The sequence below is a fragment of the Cetorhinus maximus genome, chromosome 7 (assembly GCF_964194155.1).
Source record: "Cetorhinus maximus chromosome 7, sCetMax3.hap1.1, whole genome shotgun sequence".
NCBI classification, from domain to species: Eukaryota; Metazoa; Chordata; class Chondrichthyes; order Lamniformes; family Cetorhinidae; genus Cetorhinus; species Cetorhinus maximus.
Genome location: NC_135885.1, coordinates 24,667,169 through 24,683,602, shown reverse-complemented (window position 1 = coordinate 24,683,602; position 16,434 = coordinate 24,667,169). Strand labels below are relative to the sequence as shown.

Below are 16,434 nucleotides of genomic sequence, written 5' to 3'. Positions count from 1 at the left end.
TGGGACTGAAAGTTGATAAATCTTCAAGATTTGATGATCTACATCCCAGAGTGCTGAAATTGTCAGCTATGAAGATAGTGGATGCATTGGTCATCTTTGAAAAATCTATAGGTTTGGAAAGGTGCCTGCAAATTGGAAGGTTGCAGATGTAACCCCACTGTTTAAGAAAGGGGGGAGAAGAAAATGGGGAGCTACAGACCTGTTAGCTTGACGCCAGTAGTTGGATAAATACTAGAATCTATTGTAAAGGGTGTGATAACTGTACACTTACAAAATAACAACTGCAGGGAGTCAAAAGGAATTTATGAAAGAGAAATCATGTTTGACATACCTATTGGCGTTTTCTGAGGATGTTACTAGCAGGATAGATCAAGGGGAACTAGCATATCTGGTGTATTTAGATTTTCAAAAGATTTTAATCAGGCACCACACAGGTTGTTAGTAAACAAAATTAGAGCACATGGGATGGGGGTAATATTCCGGCATGGATTGAGGATTGGTTAATGGACAGAAAACAGTAGGAATAAATAGGTCATTCCCAGGTTGGCAGGCTGTGACTAGTGGGGTACCACAATGATACGTACTTTGGCCCAAGCGTTCAGAATCTTTAACAATGGATTTGGATGTGAGGACTAAATGTAATATTTCTAAGTTTGCGGGTAACACAAAACTAGATAGGAATGCAAATTGTGGGGAGGATGCAAAGAGGCTTTAAACGGACTTGGGCAGGTTTAGTAACTGGGAAAGAATATGGCAGATAGAACATAATGTGGAAAAATGTGAGGTTATCCACTGATAAGAACAACGGAGGTGCAGAGTTCTCCTTAAATGGTGATAAACTGGGAAGTGTTGATGTCTAAAGAGGCCTGGGTATCCTTGTTCATAAGTCACAAAGCTAACATGCAGGTGCAGCATGCAATTAGGAAGGCAAATGGTATGTTGGCCTTTATCGCAAGAGGATTTGAGCACATGGGTAAAGATATCTTGCTTCAATTTTGGTTACACCACACCTGGAGCAGTGTGTAGTTTTGGTCCCCTTATCCAAGCAAGGACACACTTGCCATGGAGGGAGTGCAGAGGAGGTTCCCCAGACTAATTCCTGGGATGGGGGAACTGTCCTATGAGAAGAGATTGAGGAGCCTGGGCCTGTATTTTCTCAAGTTAAGAAGAACGAGAGGTGATCTCATTGAAATTTACAAAATTTTTTAAGGGCTAGACAGGGTAGATGAAGGATGGATGTTTCCCCCAGCTTGGGGTCTAGCACCAGGGAACAGTCTCAGAATCAGAGGCAAGCCATTTAAGACTGAGATGTGGAGGAATTTCTTCTCTCAGGTGGTGGTGAATCTTTGGAATTCTCTACCCCGGAGGGCTGTGGAAGCTCCGTCATTGAGGATGCTCAAGACAGAACGATAGATTTCTAGATACTAATATCAAGGGATATGGGGGCATGCGGGAAAATGGCACTAAGGTAGATGATCCCATATCTAGTTAAATGACGTAGCAGACTCAAGGGGGCCGTGTGGCTCACTCCTGCTCCCATGTTCCTATAACATTAGGTGCCCTCACCCTATCACATACAAAGCCTTATTGTTCTTGAAGCAGAAATAAATTGCCAGTTCTGAGCACCACCATACCTGTAAGAGAATTGAAGGGTTATAATGGTTAAGGGTACGTGGAGTTAAATCCCATTCGTAGAGCAGGGATGTAATCTAATATTGCTCTTTGTCCACTTAGTCATCCTTGGCTTAGCGGTAGCATTCTCAAGAGTCAGAAGTTGGCTTGTTGAAGTTCCACTCGAGGTTTGAGCATATAATCTAGGCTGGTGCTTTAAAGTGCAAGAAAACACTTCAGTGCCTGAGGCGCTGTCCCTTGGATGAGACATTAAACTGATATCTCATCTGCCCTCTTGGGTGAATGTAAAAGATCCCACAGCACTATTCGAATAACAAGAGATTTCTGGCGGCCTGGTCAACATTTCTCTCTCAATCAGCATGCGCCTCCTCCTTCAGGTACCATGCCCTAAGAGAGCATTCATTGGCAACCATGGATTTTCATTGGCTTGGTCCATGGTTATGCTTGGCAAGTACTGAAATGGTTTGCTGTTGCCTTCTGCAATATGGCTGATCAATAACTATTACCACCTGCCATCAGGCATACTGGAAGGATTTACAGGCAGATAGTCAACCTGTTTGGCCATGTTATAAACACACCATCCATGGCCATCAAGTCCTGAAGTGGGACTTGAACCCAGAGCTTCTGGCCCAGATGCTACCACTGCACCACAAGACCTCCCCAATCAGCATCACATTACTTAAAACAAGAGTGCTTAGTCATCTTTCATTCCTGTTTGCGGAACCATGGCACGTTTGAATTGGCTGCCACATTTCCTACAAGCATGAATATATTTCAAAAGTGCTTAATTGGATACAAAGTACACTGGGATGTCCCAAGTTTGTGGAAAATGCTATAGAAATGCAACTTTTTTTTGACTCTACATGCAATTAGGATTATAAAGCATGGCAGAATAAAGTCAAGGGTTTCTGAGTATCTAAATATGCAAAATCAAGTTGATGCATCGAAACCTGCATCAGCATGAACTTGAAGACAATGCTGAAGCAATTCTGTACAGGCAACTAACCAAGTTAAATGAAAGTCACTGCATATTGATACACCATTGGGCAGAACAAGCTCAATATTTTCCTAGTTAATCAGAAACATCACAAGATAATATATACTGCTATGAAATTCACCTTAGAACTCAAATATAAACAAGTCCAAGAAAAACAGATTTAATGGAGTTTACTGGGAAGCCAAAGATGCAAATTCATCCAAACTTTGCCTTGTCCTCATAGAATCACAGACACTTTGGGGAAGTAGTACAACAGTCACTATCTTTTCCCTCACTAACACACCCATGTCTGCTCATCACTGAACTATTCTAGTCATCACCAAATAAAGCAGCAAGATAAAAAACAAGATATTTTTAAGAGTCAACAGTGATAGACAAACTAATAGTTAAGCAATACTGTGCATTAAATCAAACAGGTTTAAACAGAAAACAATACATTAAACATCTTCAGATAATTGCCTACAAGAAACATCTTCGATTTGCCCATTTCCTGTTGTATTTGCAGTAGGAAGACTTCCAAGAGTGGGTTCTGTAACAAGTACTGAGTCATCCTGTCATAGTTGATATCAATTGTAACTGAAGCCAAAGCAATGACAACTGCATCAGTCCTGTACAAGGTCCATCAATAAGACCTCACCTACTGAGCAAACTCTATTTTAATTATTTTGAGGAACCAGCATCTTGCAAGGTACAGAGCCCTGCAGCTATCAGTGTTTATCTTTACCTAAATAGGTTAACAAAGAATGCCGTTTAACTGGTACATCCTCATTAGATAATTCCCTACAAAAATTGTTGCCTCAAACAGATTTTCTTCCTGAAGTTGAAACAACCTTCATTGACGGAAGAAGGTTATGTCTGAACATTTTTTCCAAACTTACTATCTGGAAAATTGAACAATCCAACATTTATTTGCTTAACTGATCAAACATCAATGCTAAGAATTTGTGCAACATTGGTAAATAAAATAAGTATAGGGGAAGGCACTTGTTGCAAGTCAAGACACAGGTAGCAGAGTTTTGCAAGCTCTCAAGTTTACGGAGGATAGAATGTGGGAGACCTACCAGGAGTGAGTTGGAATAGTCGTTTCTAGAGGTAGTGAAGGAATGAATGAGGGTTTCCGCAGATGAGCTGAGGGGATCAAAGTCAGGTGATATTACAGAAGTGGAAATAGACGGTCTTAGTGATGGCACGAATGAGGCCAGAAGCTCATCTCAGGATGATGCGTGACACCAAAGCTGTGAACAAATGAGCTTAATCTCAGACTGTTGCCAGGGAGAGTGGTGGAGTCAGTAGCTAGAGTTTGGAACTGGGTCCGAAAACAATGGCTTCAGTCTTTCCAAACAGATGAGCAGTCTGATAATTTATCAACAATGGATGAGTTGAGAGAGGCGGTGTTGAGGTAGAGCTGTGTGTCGTCAGCGTACACGCGCAAACTAATGCCTTCAGATGCTACCGAGGGAGAGCACGTAGATGAGAAAGAGAGAGGAGCCAAGAAATGATAGGACTAGAGGTAATGGTGCAATAAAAGGAGCCATTACAAGTAATTCTCTGGATATAATTAGGCAGATAAGAATGGAACCAGGTGACAGAAGTCCCACCCAGCTGGACAACAGCAAAGAGGCACTGGAGGAGGATGGTGTGGTCAACCATGTCAAAGGCCACACGCAGGTTGAGAAGGACAAGGAGGGTAAGTTTACCTTTGTCATGGTCACATAGGCATTAATACAACAGCACCTAAAAGGGTTCTATTTAAGGACAAGGGAGTAGGACAGAAAGGTTCAGCAAGATGGATTGAGAATTTTAAACAGAGCTGTGGGGACAGGGGATGAAGGGCCAAGGAGAACTTGGTGCAAGATATGACAATAACAGAACAGGGAGGTAAAAATAGGTGATGAGTATAGTGGTTAAGGGAATAGAGATAGGTCACATGGTAAAGATGAGCCTGGAGAGGATATAAGTAGGTATGGGGAAAAGAAATCCAAGGTACATTGGCTCAGGGTTGAGGTGAGGGTGGAACTGGGGAAAGATTTGGCTTGATGGACAAGGGAAAGATAAAACAGCAGTACAGGTAGCTGAATGAACTGTCTCCATTTTGGATACTAAGAAATTCCTGAGCTGCTCACGTCATTGGAGATAGGAGAGAATAGTTTTGACAGGCAGGGAGTAGCACACAAAAGGAGCCTGAGGCTATCTATGCCCTCCAAGGTTATCTTAGAACAGTAGACTGTTTTGCCAGAAGACAGCAGGTCCCAGTAGAATTTGAAGCGGGCATGCCAGATTTAGCGATGAATGGCTTAGACTGGTAGGCACTCATGTGCTCAAGCTTGTACCCAATGGACCTTAAAGAAGAGAGGTCTAAAGACAAAAAAATGACAATTTAAAGGGCACACACCTTTTGGGTTTTTAAGGGAGCAAGGTCAGGAACTCAGGTCTCTATACTTTGAAGAAATAGTCTGCTAGAACACGAGGGATATGGGGAAGTCCAGGAGGGTAAGACTGAGTGGGTACTCTTTCAAAGCATCAGCAGAGACTATTAGACAAGTCATGTCTAATTTTAGCTGCTTCTTTGAAATATCAGAACAAAACAAACAGCAAGAATTCAGCTTCATCATGCTTGAGTTTCTTTCCTCATCTATTTCAAGGCAACAGATTTGTGTAAACACTTTCTTACGAAATTAACAGGGCAACCGTCCACTTATTCAAAATTTTTCTAACTACTCAGGCTGCTTAAATTATGCAATTTTAAATAACTTCCCACTGCAAGGTATGCCTAGGGAAAAAACCATCAGAACTTGCATCATATTTCAATAAAAAGCACAGTGGCAGTACCCTAGTTAAAAGCCTGCTCCAACATCATCAGTAACCAAGAGTTATGTAGCTCATGGTGATATAAGCAACACCTACAATTTAGTTTTACTTGTTCTTTAAAAATAGCCCAAGGACTTGAAACAATATATGTCTGTTTCCTAGAACTTATTTGAAACTGACCATTAAAAAGGAAAGATGATCCTATATAGATTGAACAAAAATCACATGATAATATGCTTCCAGAATGACAGATTGCAGAGATCATTTGTTATATGCACTGCATACTGCATTGTCTGTGACGCACTTTGGGCAGTCCCAAGGCCCGGGAAGGTGCTACATAAATGCAAGGTTTTTCTTTACACAGCCTCGTACTTACACAACACGCTGATACTTTCAGCGACAAGCACAACTATAATATAACTCCTGCTCATGAATTCCCTTCAGTGGCAAACTTAAATTTCTCTTTTATGCCATGGTTCCTGATGTTGGTCAGAGGAAAATGGGAGACATCAAATGTACTTGCAGATGTTAGATACATTGAAAGTAAATGAATTACACAACACATGTTTCTGTTGAGGCTAGATGATGCTAAAATTGAACAAAACAAAATTTATTACCTTCATTCAAACATCTGAACCACTCATGGTATTAATGCTTAAAAACTAAATTATGAAGTTTATTTTTTTTGTTGAATACCATATTTGGCATTATGGACATTTTCAGTGTTTATGCTTAACTGCAAGGAAGCTCAGGCTGAACTGCAAATATAAAAAGTTTACCAAACTAGTGAAAAATAAAACAGTTGTAGCCAACTCACCAAGCAGTCTTAAAAAGTTACATGCGAAATGCCAACATGCATGTAAATAATCAGGCTCCTTACAATCAACCCAGTCCTGGTACCTATTTGGGCCTTCCCATTTAGATTCATTCAAGTATGTTTCTTATTAATATTTAATCATCAAGATTGGTTGGTTATGAACAGCGCTGAATGACTCTTGTGTTGATGCTCACATTTGTCCCAGATAAGTGAGGCCACAAAAATTGCCTGTCTTTAAATTTTTAACCTTTGTCAAACAAGGAGTGAAATGTGCCAGAAGAGCCCTCCTTTGAAGGAGACATCAAATGAAAATTTCACCTTCTTGTTCCAGTGAACATTAAAGGTTCTACAGCACTAATCAAAGGAGAAAGTACTCTGGCTAGCTCTATTCCCTCCACCATGAAATATTAACTAACCTTAGTCTTACAGCTCCTGGGCAGGATGTTAAAGACACGGAACACTGCCACTACAAACAGTCACCACGCTCCAATAGTAATTTGTCTGGAAAGTCTAGAGACGTTTCAATTATAGAGTAGGTGCTACATAAGTCTGCACGCAAAGGGCTGGGGGTGGGGGGAAATAAAGGAAACAGCAAGTTAAAGTTTAAGCCCTATTTTTTAAAAAACAGCATTTGTTTTCTTTGTTGTTAGGATATGGTTATAGCTGGTGTCCCTAGTTGCCCCAAGAAAGTGGTGGGGCCACATTACATGTACTTTAAAAACGACCGAGTTAAAGGCTACCACAGGGTTTAATGAGATAAGTACTGTATAGATATACTTTACCTTGTGTAGCCTTGTCTGTTATATTGTAATTTTATAGGAGCCTCAGGAAACAAATTAACCTCTTGCACCACCCTATCTCACAATCTTAAAAATTTAACACTAAATTTTGATTGCAACTATACCTCATTTCATATTAGTGTATTTAAGTCAGCTAAAATTTGACCACATTCTTATGAACATGCTGGAAAGTTTAAATAATTTTAAGTACCATATTGATTTTAAATGAATTTGAGTTTTGCTGAAAAAAAGACATTTTGTCAAAGCTTTTCATCTTGCACTCATCAGGACAATCGCAAGAATATCAATGTCAGGGAAGCAACAACTTTATACTGTATGAGAAGAGAGTGCTGATATTTCAAATTCTTTGTAAGAAATTTTAAAACTCCATTGATCCCATGAAAATAATTAAGGAACACTTCTTGAGATCTAGGGACTAAATTGAGAAATATTTAAATACATCTCAAATAAACAATTACTGCTCAAGACAAGAAACAAAAACATTTTCATTTTGACTCCAGTTTATATTCCATTTGTCTCTCTCTCTCCCTCTCTCAATACCCTCCATCTATTAAAGTGAGCTTGAGCAAGAAAAAAAAAATCAGCTCAAATACTTCAAATCATTGTCAGCTTGTTTTATTGTTAGTACTGTTACCAGAGTCAGAAGAACTGGGACGCAATCTAATTTGATGGAGTTCAGTAAATGAGTGCTACATTATCAGAAGTGCCACCTTTAAAATGAGACATTAAAGACAGACTTGCTCTGTCCGTTTAGGTGAACATAAAAGATCTTGGAACTCTCCTGGTGTCAGCTCCAACATTCATCCTTCAAAACAACACTGCCAAAAATATCAAATCCATTCACATTTGTCTACTTTAAATGACTGAGCATCATAAGCGATCCATTTGCTGAACATGACGTGACGTACTGAGGGTGCAATGGCAATTTTTCTGTAGCGATCAGATGTGACTCCAGGCCATAAATCCAGAGTGCCTTGCATATTTCCAGGAAATAGAATATCTTCAATCTAACTTTCAATTTATTAATTTAAAACATTGGCCTTTCTGACAGTTTTATTTGTTCAAAGGATATGGGTATTGCTGGCAAGGGCATCATTTATTGTCCACCCCCAATTTCCCCCGAGGTGGTGGTGGTGAGTTGCCTTCTGGAACCACTGCGGTCAATATGGTTTAGGTACTCACTGCTGTTTGGGAGGGAGTTAGTTCTAGGATTTCAACCCAGTGACAGTGAAGGAGCACTGATTATAGTTCCTAAGTCAGGATGATGCGTGACATGGAGGGGAATTTGCAGGTGGTGATGATCTCACGCATCTACTGCCCTTGCTCTTCGAGTGGGTAGAGATTGAGAGTTTGGAAGATGCTGTCAAAGGAGTTCAGGCAAGTTGTTGCAGTGCATCTTGTAGGTGGCACACATTGTTGCCACTGTCCCAGTGGTGGAAGGAAGGAATTATTATTATATAAGGTGGTGGAAGGGGAGTCAAACAAACAAGCCTCTTGAGTATTGTTAGAAACGCACCCATCCAGATGTATTCCATCACACTCCTGACCTATGCCTTGTAGATAGTGGACAGGCTTTGGGGAGTTGGGAGTTGTGTCGCTTGTGTGCAGAATTCCCAGCCTTTAACCTGCTTTTTTAACCACAGTATTTATATGGCCGGTCCAGTTAAGTTTCTGGTCAATGCTAGCCCCCAAGATGTTGATGGTAGGAGATTCAGCAATGGTAATGCTGTTAAATGTCATGGAGAGATGATTAGATTTTCTCTTGTTGGAGATGGTTATTGCCTGCCATGTAAGACATAAATATTACTTGCCAATTATCAACTGAAGCCCTGGGTGGGGGGTGCAGACACGAATGATATTGAACGCTGCAATCATCCCCAATTCTGAACTTAGGCTGGAAGAAGGTCATTGATGAAGCGGCTAAAGATGACTGGGCATGGGACACTACCTTGGGGAACTCTTACAGCAATGTCCTGGGGCTGAGATAATTGCCATCCAATAACCACAATCATATTCCTTTGTCTTCAGCCAGTGGAGAGTTTTCTTTCCGATTCACAATGAATTCAATTTTCCCAGGGCTCCTCAACGCCATGTGCGGTCAATTGTTGTCTTGCTGTAAAGGGGAGTCATTCACACCTCATCCCTGGCATTCAGCTCTTTTGTACATTCAGGACTGATGTAGTGGCAGGGCTCCTTTCTCAATTTCTCATGCTCCAATTTATGACTGCTTCTACCATTAGATACTGCTGTTACTTTAGAATTCACCTCACCTGCATTATAGGTCACCCATCTAAACACCAGTTTGAGCACAAGCACCTTGGTACCTGTAACAGCTCAAGAGTTACAATTTCAACTACATTTCTGACTGTAGCCCTTCATCAGTGTTTGGCAGGCAGGTGTAGTAAAGGTCCATACAAGCATAAATGTAAAATGCCTCAGAAATAAAATTAAGGCATCCAGTGCACTGGGGAAATAAACACTTGAGGCAGTATCTAAGCAATCTTCATAAGTCTGCAGGCCTTCCTCTCTTCAGAGAACTGTAATGTAATTAAAGCTAACATTTTTCTTGTTCCAACTGTACAATCAACTCAACAATATTCATTGATAGTCACAGGAATTTTAAAGTATTGATAATGTCTGTCTAAACATCATGTATTCAAATTTCAGTGTTCAAGCACCAGGCTATATTTATAAAGGGAAAATCACAAGTAAAAATGTTCATACAGAATGTAATCACTATGTTCTCTCTACACTGGAGAGATCTTATTTTAATCCCATTCCACTGCTCTTTCCTCATACCATTTTGTATTTTACTTTGTATTTATCCAGTTCGCTCAAATATTACAATGAGCTCTGCTTCAACAGCCACTTGTGGTACTGAATTTCACATTCTAAAAAGTTTTCAGATGAAAACATTTCTTTTAATCTCCTTTTATGCTGCTAATACCAATTTTATGCTCAGGTGCCTTCAATATAAAATCTGATACTATTGGAAATATCTTCTCATTTACCCTAAGGCTCTTTCAAGCTTTGATCCCTCTCAACATTCTCGGATCCACTGAATTGACCCTAGTGTTCCCAGGGCTTGAATCATAACTATATTCTCATCACTGGTATCATTTTAGTGAATGAGCTATACCTCTTCTATGGCTCCATTATCCTTTCTATAATGGAGTTCCCAAAACTGTACAAAATACTCCAACTGAGACCAAACCATTGCTTCATGCATACTCATTATCTCCTTACTTTTATATTCGATGTTCCTAAAAAGCCTACAATTACCTGCCATTTTATGGCTTTTCCATCCACATAAATCTGTTCCTCTTCTTCAATGACAATTTTACCATCCAGAAGACACTTTTATTCTAATTTTTCTCCCAAAATATACTATACATTCATCCATGGAACTACATTTATCAAATATCAAACCACTTCCTAAACCAGGCACACTGTTTTGCATTCTTCATGTTGGCCATGTGCTTATGTATGTAAAGCAGGCAAATTTTGGACCCCTGGGCCACAAGACAATTATATCCCACCAATTCGATAAACATTGATTTACCCCTATTCTTTTCATCTTTTACCCATCTTATCTCTTTGCCTTAATACCACTGATATTATTAACAAGCACTTAGGTCCAGATATACCACATCTATAGAATTCTGTCTATGCATTTGCTTATTTCCTTGAAGAATTCAACTGAAATTAGTGAAGCATGACAAATTCATGTTAAAGTTATGTATTTATCTCAAGAGCTTTTTTTAAAAAAGTGTTCACTATTTACTGTTTTACAGTTTCTAGCAGTTTTCTTATCACTAAGTGGCACTAAATCATCGGTTAAGAAGCTTAACCTTTTAATTGAACAATGAGGCAGCATTCACCACGTCCCAGTCCTCTGCAGGAATTTCAAAGTTTGATTAATCTCACGCGATAAGATTAAGACTGTAACATCAAAAGGATCTGGGATTCCATTATCCCTAAATATGCAACTAGAAACAACTGGAGATGAGAACTAATGACTTAGTAAATTGACATTTAATGAAAGGCAAAAAACACTGAAAACACTGACAATTATGGTGAAGACCAAGCCCTTGAGAGATCCAAACAACTGTTTAGCATTTAATCATCTGCACAACTCAGCATTAAATCCAAAAGAACAAATAAAATGTCTTATTTCATACTAAAATTGTGTCAAAGCTTTTCACCTTGCACTCATCAGGACAATTGCAAGAATACCAATGTCAGGGGAAGCAACAACTTTATACTGTGTGAAAAGAGAGTGCTGATTGGTTGGCAAGTGGACACTGATTGTTAGAGGCGATGCCACGGAGAATGCATCAGTTAATGGTGATTGACAGTTAACTGCCAAGCATAGTTTGAAACTAAAATAATCCAAGTACTATACAATTTAGAATCACCAAGCAGGCTAAAATAAGCACATCCATGCATTAAAAAATAAATTCAAAGTTTGTTTATCCCATTGTGAAAGCAAGTCCTAAAATAGCTTTTTATACATGTCACGAACAAAATCTGCCAAATGTGAAAATCTGAAACAAAAATAGAAAATACTGAAGATACACTAAGTAGGTCAGCATCTGCACAGGCAGGTTAGTATTTTGGATGCAAGATATTTTGCAGAACTGTCACTCCAATGTGAAATTGTTTATCCATAGTTCACCCAAGAGGCTGGTCAAGTGACCAGTGTCAAGGTCCTGACTAATACAGTATCAAGCTAGTTTCTGACAGCCAGGCCTGCAGTTTATTCTACACAAGGGATGTCACAACCCTTAATTCAGTATCTCTTGCTACAAAGAGACAATTGAAAGCTTCAGACAAGCCCATATCTTACTATTCTTCAATACCATCAATTAAAATTTTAAAAAGGTTCAGAACTAACCAATGGAGCTATTGGGTTGATTTTAGCAGGATCAAACAAATGACTGCTGCAGTAAAATCACATACTTGAAAATTCTGCTTTAAATAACTGAGCAGATCACAGTTCTGCTAACATTTCAAGATGGCCTTGCGTGTCCAAAGATTCAGCCACGTTAATAGGAAAGAAAGCTTCATCAATTAATGTCTTTCTGCATTGTTCAAGTCTACGCCTTGCTGCAAAGCTTAGGAAACAACATTAATTTAAGTTATTGGAGAAATCACTTATTTAGCTAGGACCAAACAAGGATCATTTTTTTTGCTATATGCTTATTTCTTTTCAAGTTTGTCAAATGTACATTTCAAACATGTAAACTCACTACATATTTTGATTATGTAGTCTTGCAGAAAGAGAACATTAAAAGATTATGCCTGGAATTGCAGCCATTACTAGGAAACTAACATGCATTAAGGGCAGAAACAGATTGTTCTTTGACGTATGGAATTGAGAAGGCAGAGGTCCTGCCTATTTATGGTTCTTTTGATTGGGTTTGCTGCCTTGTTCATCTGTAGGTTAGTCACTGTTACAGCTATGCTTTCTCCTCTTGTGACATGGCTTTGTGTGTAGGAAAGAGTTTGTTCAGAGCTGGCTTGCAAGTCCTCCAGCAAGTTCAGGTGAAACAACTGGTTTGGATTAGGATGTGTCCGACAGGTGCTTCACCATGCTTGCTGTTTGGAGGGCCACACCAGAAGTGTCCGAGCTGTCCCCAAAGCCGAGGCAATTCAATTCTACTTATGCATATATTTATTTATTGGCTGATTGATGCTGTTTGAATCTTCTGGGCTGAGGGGCTTGAAAGGGCTGCTTTTAGCACTGCAAAGCAACAGACAAATAAATCCTAATCAGCTGCCTGAGATGTGTGAAAATTCATTTAAACTTTACATGTGTCTCTTGTGGCTCCACGTTACATACACGTGGCCCATAGAATCAGAAGCTTGGAAACATTGAGCCTGCACTATAGCAGAGTAGGGAGTGTCTCTTCCTGCAGCTAGAACCAAGCTGTGTGCTGCATGGAGACCTTGCTCAAGCAAGTTCTGCAGCTTTTCATGCACTCATCTGATATTCCGAACTTTGGGCAAGAATGATCTTTGGTTGGGCTGTTACTTGTTCATGAAAAAAGCAACAATGCACTTACCATGCACAAAATGGCGTCAATGTAAACATGTATTATTTTTTACTGGCCCATTGAAACATGTAGAGTTAACTTCTGAGATTGCATAGAAGAAATGATTATTCTGTGTCAACCTATTGCTTCACAGCAAGAGCATTTTTGATATTTCATGGTGTGTGTATGGTAACCCAAAAAGAAAAAACAATAAATATTATCAACACAAATCAAATGAGGCTCCCATCAGATGACCACTCCAGCCCAAGATGATTTGACAAATAGTTGAGGTACATAGGCCCTGACTACCCCTGTTTCTCCCCCTTTGCCTTCACAAATGATTTTACAATCTATGTGAAGAGTAAAAATTGGGAAATTATAGTAAACTTAACTCAACTGTCTGGAACTCCAAGCATTTCTTATAGTACAATGGAAAATATTAATGTGGATCAGTTATTGTAATTGACTCGACTAAAATTGCCCAAACTGCACAATTTTGCAAAGCGTTAATGTGCGCAATAAGAACCTATTTCAAAAGAAAGGCTAAAATCATCTCATTGGTATGAAACACTTCAGCCTTCAGATATAATACTCAAAATCGAGGGCACATTGATGTACAATGTTGTGGTTAGTTTTAGTGTCTAGAAACAATAAAATATCGACCTGCGCTAGTGCATTCAGTGCTATGAATGATGGAGACTAGCTCACCACGCCCAGATTCCAGTCATCTGGGCTCTTTTAATCAAAGTAACCAGTGAACGTTAGGCTTTCAGTATTGTTCTTCCAGAAGCCTTTAATGCTTCTGTAATACAAATTTTCAACACCTTTAACAGTCAACATTTTATATTAAGATTGCTACACACTACGACACAAAAAAAACTTTTAAAAAAAACACACTTCAACGGTAACATATAACGATTTTACACCTAGGCGTTCGAGGCTTTTGTGCTGAATAACTGTCGGAGAGGCAATTCATGAAAAAGGCCATGTCTTAATTGTACAAAATTGTTCTTACTCAACTTCGTCTGACGGCAACAAATGTCTGCATCGTGAACACACAAAACCCAGCACACCGTTTCATCAAAATTAAAACGTGGCGAGCGCTACTCCCAAATCAATAAGCCATTTCCATTCCATAATGACCTTTATCGAAATCAAATCATACGTTTATATATTATTTTACGAGCCGCAAATCATATTTCGGAAACAAATATTGAGGCTTCATATCAAACGCAATATTTACTTCCTAATTAATCTGTCTATTTAATATGGAGTTCCTTTGCTGCATAATCGAGCTTCGCAATAAAGATGTGCCTTCACATCAGTGGAAGCTTCGCTCGTTTCATGTGCTGATAAAAATGCAGATTATCTGTGCCGAATGTGACTGAGGCACATTTCACTTATTACAGAATTCAAGGTTTGTGGGAATTAGGCGGTTTAATATCATTTACAGGAGAATTATGGGATTACTTACTCTAGGTCTGGACAAAAAAAAATCAAGGTGCGGTTGTTTGGATCTCAAGATAACGCTACACTGGTTACTAGGCCAGATCTCAATTAACTATCAGTCCGGCTTGAGCCCTGTAAAATAATCTCCTCCAAAATATTTCACCCTTCGCAGCAGAATCAGTTGCACAAAGATGTTGCCAAAACCCAGGTCTTGCTTTTGGACAATTACGATTCAATCAATGAGCCATTTAAAAAAAACGCCCTTATTGTGTAAACAGGATTAGTCAATAGTAAAATTGGTGCACAGCAACACACAGCAGTGAAATGCGGATGGATCCGTGTGGGTTTTAACACTGAAATAATACCTGCGAAAGACAAGTTGATTAAAGGTTTGCGTAGCAACCGCCACATTGACATCCTAGGCGAAAAAAAGTAGTAATATAAATAAAAATAAAACTTAAGCAGATAAAATTTTGCAGCAGTGCATCGAATAAATACAACAATAGTGCAAATCAAAAAGCCATTATGTATGCAACAGCCAAAAAAAAAGGTTGAATGTTTTTTTTTTAAAAATGCATGCGTGTTTTCTTTGGTGTTCTGTGTTGCAATCAAAACCTTTAATAAAAGGGTTCAACAGTCTATTTAATTAAAACATGCTTTTCTGCACCCCCCCCCCAAAACCCCATTTCCCCCAGGGCCTCAGGTCGAAGGTGTGTCCATCGTGGGGAGTGGGGAAAAGAGGGAGGGTTGGGGGGGGGGGGGGGGAGAGAAAAGAGGGAGAGGGTCGGGGGGGGGGGGGGGGGGGGAGAAAAGAGGGAGAGGGTCGGGGGGGGGGGGGGGAGAAAAGAGGGAGAGGGTGGGGTGGAGAAAAGAGGGAGAGGGTCGGGGGGGGGGGGGGGGGAGAGACACTGTTGAGGTGCAGCCTTCGATCCTGTCGCCCCGAATGGAGGGAGAGAACATGATGGCATTGAAAGCCGGCGCTACTCACCGCTCTGCTCGCCCAGGAAAACCAGCTTGAATTTCCTCAGCGGATTCCCGAAATCGCCTCCCGAAGTCATCGCGCGGAAGAGAAATAATTTAAAATATATATAAAAAAAATCTTTTCCCCTCACGAGCGCCGCCGGAATATAATGTTTTAAAATCTATAACCGTTATAGGCCTAACTCAGAAACGATTCGACTGGCTATATATATATATATTCTTTTGTTAATTATCCACCGGGCACCGTCACTCACAGAGCAACACAAGCAATTTTTTTTTTTTGCTTGTCTCTTCACGGTTACTATACTGACCACCGCTCGACAACCTAAGCTTGATGACCGGAAAAGACTTCCTGTTCCCGTGGAGGGAGGAGGGGGAAGCGGGGGGGTGGTGCTGTGGGGAGACTTGATTGACCACCCGACTGGCCAATGAACAGATGTAGAGCCGGAGGGACGGCGCGACGTCTAGACGTCATCCACCCAATCGGTGGCGAAGGAGAGGGGCGGGACCCGCATTCGTGTTTGGTTGATCGGCAAGTGACCTGCGCACAGGCGCAGCGCCACGTTACCATCTCACCCACGGGGTGACGTCACCTGTCACTCAGCGATCTTTGCCCCTGTTCGTTGGAGGGACGACTGGATGGATGTTGCAGCACTTAACCTGATAAGACAATTTTTACTTATTCGATTTTTTTCCCTTTACATCTCGTCATTCATTCTACCTCTGCTTTCATGAATTTGTTTCAAAGTTAACACAGGGAAAATACTTTAAATCCATTAAATTTATTTTTATTTAAATCTATTAATGATGCATTGCCTATCCTTGGTGTGCACTTAGACTCAGGTCTAACTAGTTGAGCAAAATGGAAACACAAAGGAGAAAAGAACAACATGAATCTGAGAGCCGAGAGGG

At 40.1% G+C, this 16,434-nt stretch overlaps 1 protein-coding gene across 2 annotated transcripts in view; it reads right to left on the bottom strand.

Moving 5' to 3' along the window:
• rab6a (RAB6A, member RAS oncogene family) overlaps window positions 1-15,887 on the bottom strand; it is a 91,307-nt gene extending 75,420 nt beyond the window's left edge. For both annotated transcript variants that reach the window (XM_078545230.1, XM_078545229.1), the window contains exon 1: window positions 15,530-15,887. In XM_078545230.1, coding sequence (XP_078401356.1) covers window positions 15,530-15,599 — 70 coding nt within the window. In that variant the 5' untranslated portion in view covers window positions 15,600-15,887. The remainder of the gene's footprint in view (window positions 1-15,529) is intronic.
• Between the last annotated feature and the right edge of the window lie 547 nt (window positions 15,888-16,434).